Source organism: Condylura cristata, unplaced genomic scaffold (assembly GCF_000260355.1).
Source record: "Condylura cristata isolate star-nosed mole 26May11 unplaced genomic scaffold, ConCri1.0 scaffold00011, whole genome shotgun sequence".
Lineage (NCBI taxonomy): Eukaryota > Metazoa > Chordata > Mammalia > Eulipotyphla > Talpidae > Condylura > Condylura cristata.
The window spans coordinates 19,969,807-19,977,520 of record NW_004567112.1 but is presented as its reverse complement, the minus strand read 5'-3'; the positions used below and the strand labels follow the sequence as shown (position 1 = coordinate 19,977,520).

The following is a 7,714-nucleotide window of genomic DNA, read 5'->3' as shown; positions in this document are numbered from 1 at the left end:
TGCACAGGGCAGCTGTGACCTGAGAGGCGTGAGTGCATGTTTGGGTCCTTCCTGTGGGGTTTCAGAGCATCACGGACTTGTCAAAACCAGCATTCTGTTTCCTGAGAGTTAAAGTAAGGTGGCCTGGAGCCTGCTTCCAGCTCTGGTTCAAGGCCCCTGCCACAGATTCCTTATTTAGAGGCACTAAACTGGCTGCCCCAGGGTGGATCTGGACACAAGTTTGCCTTCTCCGGCTTGCATAAGTTTAACAATGTATTGGAAACAATTAAAAACCAGGATATTTGATATTAGAGAATCTGGATTTACAGCTCCTCTTAAAAAAATCAGAACTGTGGCAAATTTGGAGCACATTCTCTCATGGCAATGATTAGCTGCTTTATTGAGATGGGGCACAGTGCCCCGGCCCACTCACGTGCTCAGCCCCTGTAAATATTTGCGTTCATAATCCCTGATAAGGCCTCAGAATGTTAGCATTGGAAAGGCCTTTAGCGATTAAGTAGTTTCAACATTTCAGATTCTAGTGGAAGAAATGGAGACCCGGAGAAGGGGAGGCTTTCCCAGAGCCATGTGGCGGGATTAGCATTACACTGTATGTTATATATATTTATATGCATTACCATACATCGTTTATTTAATCCAATCACAACACTTGGGGATCACCTCTCCTATGTCTGAGCATGGTTCACTCAGACTTGGGAAAGTCTCCTATAGTGGTCTCAGACTGGCCCCTTTCAAGACCTTGGTCTTTCAGTGATCCATTCCTGCAGCCCTATTGACAACCTTCCTCTTGGTATTTGTTCTTTTCCCGGCAAGTTAATGAATCCTTCATTGTACACCCCCCCTCCAGGGGAGTCCTCCTGCCCTTTGCAACCTCGTGGGGCTCCTCTAGACTTATTCTCTCCTCCACCACTCTCTTATCTAATCTCCAGGCCAACTCTGGTCTTGCCGAAACCTGCTTCGGTCATTGGAGCAGACCTTGGTCTCCTTTGCACCTGCTTCTCCCTGTCTGGGTTGATTCACTGCCCTCTGCCCCCCCCCTCCTAGCTATCTCCCTGCTTCTTTACTTCTCAGCACAGATCCCAGGAAGCATTTCTGTTCCTTCTTTGTAGCATTTATCACAGTCTGATTCATTATATATTTACTTCCCTTCCTCCCTGGAGCTCACAGCTTGTCTTTTGCTCAGAGCGTGGCAATAGTAGAGACTCAATAAATGACAGCTGAGTGGCTGAGTGGATTCACCTTAATTACACAGTTTGAGACGGCTGTTTGTTCTGCCTTTGGGGCTTGGTCTCCCTGTGGCTCCAGGCTTGGCAGGTTTCACCCAGTGGGATGCTTGTCTTGCATGTGGGTGACTGAGGCTGGAAGTGGAAGAAAGAGGCCTTGCACCCCTGGGGAACTGACCCTCCCCACTCTCAAATGCTAGGCTCTCTGTACACCAAATCCTCAGGTGTGGCCCAGCAGCAGAAGTCACCCCACTCCTTCCTTCCAGGGTAGGGTGTTCACTGATTTCTGACCTCAGTCCACTTTCTCTGTCATTTCTCTGAGGAATTTGGTCATCGACGGGCCCCTCTCCCTGAGGCTGAGCAGGCTGGGTGTGGAGCCCTTGGCTCAGGCCACAGTTTGGGCGGCACTGGAGTCTCCCTGGGTTCACGGGCATGTCAGGCCTCTGTCCCACTTGCTGCCTCTGCTGGGTGCTCCCCTCGGCAGATCTGAGACTTCAGTCCTGGCGTGTGCTGGGCTCCCCAAGGCCACCTGCCAAGTTGTAAACATTTGATACTTGCTGAATGAATGGAAATGTGAACTCTCCACAATACCCCTGTGTGTGCAACCCGGTCCAGCCAGGAAGTCTTTCCCGTGTACTTTTGATTCTACTGGTGGTTCCAGAACCGTTTATTTTGGCTCATCACTGACTCTGCTTCAGGTTTTTTTAGATCTCTCTCGGCTACCTGGGGGTGTTTTCTGCAGCAAACTCTGCTTCCCATGACCTTCCTGGAACACTTGTGGGATGACCAAACTCTGGTCTAGCTTTGAAAGACCCACATCCCCCAAACCCCTTGTCCTCAGATCAACCCCTGCGAGTGGTCACCTGAAAGTATGTCTCCTGTGCCCACCTCAGGTACACAATCTGCAGGAGCTCCGGCGAAGCGCCTCGCTGGCCACCAAGGTCTTCATCCAGAGAGACTATAGCGATGGGACCATCTGTCAGTTCCAGACCAAATTCCCTGCTGAGCTGGACAGCCGGGTAGGACTCTCTCTGCAAGCTTGGAACACAGGCCATGACGGAAATGCGGGCTTATTATGGTACCCCCTCCCCACCCAGGATAAAAGTAAGATGATATAGAAGTGTTTAGGCACCTCTCCTGGAAGAGTCCAGAATGTCCTTATCATTACCTTGATATCACCTCATTCGAAGTTAAAATTGAAGACACCTCAGGTTTCCCATCCAGCCTCTCGACAGCACCTCGATCCCTGCGGGCGTGTCAAAGTTCAACCCTCCAGCCCTGAGGGATGATACGAGGTGCCAGCAGACATAGTCAGTGGTAGGAGCAGGCTCAGAGTCTCCACTTTTGAGCAGCTTTCTCAACCTTCGCTGCACAATAGGATTTCTCAGGGAGCTTAACTGAACCCTGATGCCCAGATTACACCCCCAGACTAATGGAATCAGCACCTTTGGGGAGGGGTTCAGGCATCAGGAGTGCTTTGCTTTTCCCCAGGCGGCTCCAGAGTGCAGCTGGGGTCGAGGCGCTTTGAGTGTAGCAAAGAATCACAGATGATGTGGAATGTGGTGAAGCACAGATCCCTCTGGAATGACTGGTTTCCAGGCCTCCTGCTCGCCATGGGCCTGTACATTAGAGTCCAGGGGCTTTGAAGAAAGCTCGCAAGTGTCACACGACTAATTGATGGCCAAGTCAGTACTGGCTCCCAGGCGTCCTGAGCCCAGTGCTTTCTGCTTCACAGATACTTACAAACGTGGCCGCTTAATGCCCCACCCCATTATTCCTACCCCCCACCCCCCCATCCCTGTCTACTCTACAGGGGGGCTGATTTTGACTTGGCTCTTTCCTTCTCTCTCTCGGCTCTTTCCTTCTCTCTCTCCTTCCAGATTGAGAGGCAGCTCTTTGAGGAGACGGTGAAGACCCTCAATGGCTTCTACGCGGAGGCTGAGAAGGTCGGGGGCAGCTCCTATCTGGAGGGCTGTCTGGCCTGCGCCACAGCCTACTTCATCTTCCTGTGCATGGAGACCCACTACGAGAAGGTGGCTCCCCCACGGTTCTGACCCTCCCCGGGCTCTCGCGCGTCACCCTCGTCCTTCACGGCTCCTCTCCTTGCAGGTTCTCAAGAAGATCTCCCGATACATCCAGGAGCAGAATGAGAAGATCTTTGCCCCCCGAGGCCTCCTGCTCACGGACCCCGTGGAACGTGGCATGAGGGTCGTATCCTTCCTGACTCTCTTGGGGAGAGCACAGGACTCCCTACCAGTGAGGTCCCTGGGTGGCAAGTTTGCCCAGAAATGGGGGCCACTGTAAGCACCTCCAATCAAGCTAAAATTCCCCAAATCACTGGTCATTAATCCTTCTCCCCTCTGTAGATTCTTGGGGCTGTTTATACAGCTTAGGGGTTGCTTTCATTGAGCTATATTTAGTCAGTGTTTAATAGAAGCCAGCATCATGTTCAGTGCTTTCAAAATGTGAATTCATGTAACTCTCATAACACCGCAATAAGAGTGACCTGAGCATTCCCTTTGACTGATGAAGACACTGAAGTTAAGTGACTGGCTCAGGGTCACCCAGCTGGTGGAGGACCCAGGACTTGGGCCCAGCCCTTCTTCACTGTCCTGGCCTGAAGGGCACTAATGTGTGTCCAGTCTCATGGGATCCCCACGTAATCCCGTGTGCCAGCCCCGTGTTCACAGGGGTCCTGGAGGAAGGTGCTGAGAGGGCGTGGGGGATGGGCATGCGGACCTGTTCAGTTACCCCGACAGGGGTGGGCACAGTGCACCTACATCCCCTGCCCTAATAAGCAACAACGAGATTTTAAATTTTACTGGAAAATGGAGAGGAACCAGTCAAGAAGACACAAATACCAGGTCTCACTCTGCGAAGCCCAGGGAGAGGCGTTTCTTTTTATTGTGCCTTTTCTGGACATTGTGCTTAGTACTTCAGTATGTTATTTCATTTAATCCTCACAACCACCCCCAAGAGCCTATTATTAGCCCCATTTTACAGATGTGATAATGGATGGTAACAAACAAGTTTCCTGGCATCAGGGAGGGTGAGTTCAGGTTGGCAGTCAGGAGAAGCCTCACGCTTGCCACAGGGTCACACCCCCTTAGGCACACCTGCGCCCCAGGATTCCTACTTCCCTCACCTGGACCCCAGCCCCTGAGGCGGTTGCGGGGGTGTGAGCTGAGCGGGTGGGCAAGGTGGGGGGCTGGGCCTGGCTCCCCGACTCCACGTCCTTGCTGTCTGGGCAGCAGGCCAGCTCTGCCCCTCCCCTGGGGCCCCCACCGCACCGGGCCCCTGCTCTCCTTAACGCCGCCCAGATCGAGATCTCCATCTACGAGGACCGGTGCAGCAGCGGCAGCTCCAGCAGCGGCAGCAGCAGCGGCAGCGGCAGCAGCAGCGGCGGCGGCGCGGCGGGGGCCCGGTGACTGGCGGAGAGTCCCTGCAGGGAGGTGTACGGCCGGACCGAGGGCCTCTCAGACCTGCGGAGGCTTCGCTACCAGAGCACCCGCTTCTGAGTCATCCTCCGGGCCCACCCGCTGCCTGGGGCGGCGGCGGGCCGCAGCCGCGTTTCCTGCCGGCCAGCAGCCCCCTCCCCGCCCCCGGGCAGCGTGGTCTACTTCCTGCCCGCTCCTTCGAGGGGATGGGGCTGGCTACCCAGAGCCCATCTTCCAGCGGTGGGGAGAATACACTTTGGACAGCCCCTTTCTTCTGTGGTTCTCTCAACATGCGGAGGGGCCCAGGACCATCACGTAGAGCATTCCCACCTCGCAGATTCCTCACCCCAGTCCCACCTGCTCACCCTCCCCTCGCGCCCCTCCCCCAGGCCCTCTCAATGTGTGTTTCTGAGCCCCCTGCGGCCTCTGCCTGTCTATGATCCTGCCTCCACTGCTGAGTCTGAGGTATAGGGAGACAGGGGCTGGCACTGCAGGGGGCCTGCTCAGCACCCCCTCCTGCACCCCACTCCTAGACTTGGGGCTTCCCCGTCTTCCACCCAAAGTTTGGAGACCCTCTTGGTCTTGCCCAGAAGCATCCAGCTCCTGAGACATTTCAGGCCTCCAGGTGCTGTCCTGGGGATGCACAGCCTGGAGCTCTGGGAGGTTCAGTGGGGATCTGGAGAAGTGCTTGGTGAAGAGATGTAGCATTGGGGGTTTTGAACCTCCAGAACCAGGGCTTCCTGAGACTAGAACCTGCACGTAAGTGAGAATGGGTGTGTGCGCATACCGACGTGTGTATACGTGTGGTGTGTGAGTGTGCTGGTGGCCCCCTGGCTGCCAGGCCAGTGACTGTCCCTGTCTGCGTCCTGTCGTAGCTTCCTGAGACTGTCTGAGGCTGCTTTTCTGTGTGGGTCCAGCTTCCCCCTGTAAATAAGGGTCCTGACACCCCCTGCTGTGTCTGGGACTGCCAGCTTGGCTCTTCCTGGACTCTCTACAGTCTGACCGTACTGTGTCTGTTCTAGCAGAGAAGTTGGGGTTCTAGGAGAGCAGAGCCAACAGGGCCACAGATGTGGCATCTTCCGTGCACACAAGCTTTGGGGCTCCCTAAGGCTGTGTAAGCAAAGGCTCCTGGACATTTGAAGAAGACATACAACCTGCAAAGGAAAAGGCGAACTCGCTTTTGAGAGGAAAGAGGGGTATCCATGCAATGAGGCCCTGGCTGCTGAGACCTGGGGTGCCAGTGGGAAGAAGGCAGCCTTGTCCTACTGCCCTGAAGGTGGACAGGAGGCTGCCTCAGCTGGAGAAAAAGCTAGAAGTGGACATGAAAGATCAGCCGCTGCAGGCAGCCTTCTAGAACCAAAGAGGGACCGGCTTGCTTTGGACACAGGTGGAGGTGCTTACCCAGAGGGCTGGAGAGGGTGATCCAGCCCCTGAGCCTAGGTGGGTGCTACTTCAAGGGTCTCCCAGTGGGCGCCACCATGGCCCTGGGCCCAGCCAGTGCCCATTGTGGCCACTCTGGCTGGGCCTGGTGTCTGAGCTGTGCCTCTCCCAGGGTGGCTGGGCACCAGCAAAGAGGTGGCCTTTTGTTTTATTGTTTTTTTTCCAATAAAAGGACTTTCCCAACTCGAGGCTCCATGCTGCTGCTCTCCACCATGGTGATGGAGCGGGCAGGTCTGTGCCCTGACAGATAAGGGAGCCCCCTGCCCCGCTCACCTTGAGGAGGCAGCGTGAGCTGCAGCTCTGTGTGTCCCGAGGGGCAGTGGGCCTGATGCAGGCGGGGTGGTGTGGTGGGGAGGCCGGCCCTCCGCAGCCTCTACTCTGGGGCCCTTATGGGGCGCTTGCAGTCTTAAGTGGGGGGACGTCTTAGACGGAAAGCCAGGCCGAAAGTGCATAATTAGGTAAATACCCATTTCTTGAGCTCACACGCAGGGGTCCTCGTTAGGGGCTGGATCACAGAGATCACTCAGTACCGAGGACTGGGAAGTAGGTGCTGTTGGGAGCTAGCGGAACGTGCGTGGAGTTTATGAAACCAGCACTTATTGAGACCTACTGTTCGCCAGATCCTCTGCTAAACCTGGTACTAGGTCTGGGAGGGGATCTGAAGTTCACCTAAATCAGTCTGAGAAAGGCAGATTTGGGGGAGGCAGAGGTCACACAGCTGGTTGGAGGACCTAGGTCTTCTGACCCAGAGCTTGCTCGGCCCCCACGGGGTGGCACCAGGTGAGAAGTTGCCTGAAGTTATAGGGCAACTATTTTCACACTCTCAGGTCTGTGGGCACAATGGCTCCAGTCTGGTTGGGGAGTCCCCAGCCTGCCTCCTTCTCAGGGCTGTTGTCTTAGTGCCTCGAGCTCCTGCTGGTCAGGCTAACTGTCCAGTCAGGCAGGGGCCTCACACCAGGGTGCAAGTCCCCGTATGAGGAACGTACTGGAACGTACTGGCCGACGAGCGTCTGCTGACAACAGCAGGCAGACATTGTGGCTGGATTAGCAAGATCAGCTAGAAGACCTTGCTTATCAAGGTGAGCAGTAAGTTAGGCAAGAATAGGGAGTAGAGTATGCTTTGACTACAGGAACTATGGCCCCCCGCCCCCCAAGTAGCCCCTGGTCACTGCACCCTAGCTTGCACCAGACACGACGCATTCCCCATCAGGCACTTGCCGCCTTCTCTGAGCCTGTTCTGGGTAATACAAGCCCACGCAGAGATCGGGGCTGCGCCTTGCTGGGTATAGTCCCTCTGGGCCCTGTAGTGCTCCCAACCCACAAGCCCTTGGAGTAGACCTCTCATCCCATGCCACTCCCAATGCTGCCACCTGGCAAGGTGACAGGGGTTCCCTCTCGGTGGTGCCGAACAAGGCTTAGGTGACTTTCACACTTGCGTTACTGCTCCCTAGGGGCACCTGGGCCCTTGCCCGAGCCAATGGAACAGAAGGTCGTCCTTCCTTGCCCATGCCTGGGAGTGTGGTTGTCCCTGCTCGTTACAGGCGGGTACATTCATCCTGGCTGCTTGTTGCAATGCCTTCATTAGTCCTGACACTCACAAACAACAGTGGCAAG

The 7,714-nt window shown here is 55.4% G+C and overlaps 1 protein-coding gene across 1 annotated transcript in view; it reads left to right on the top strand.

Annotated features, from left to right (window-relative positions):
- GOLGA7B (golgin A7 family, member B) overlaps nt 1–6,275 on the top strand; it is a 10,442-nt gene extending 4,167 nt beyond the window's left edge. The window contains exons 2-5 of the mRNA XM_004680556.2: nt 2,117–2,242; nt 3,104–3,256; nt 3,333–3,434; nt 4,544–6,275. Coding sequence (XP_004680613.1) covers nt 2,117–2,242; nt 3,104–3,256; nt 3,333–3,434; nt 4,544–4,651 — 489 coding nt within the window. The 3' untranslated portion in view covers nt 4,652–6,275. The remainder of the gene's footprint in view (nt 1–2,116; nt 2,243–3,103; nt 3,257–3,332; nt 3,435–4,543) is intronic.
- Nucleotides 6,276–7,714: the final 1,439 nt, after the last annotated feature.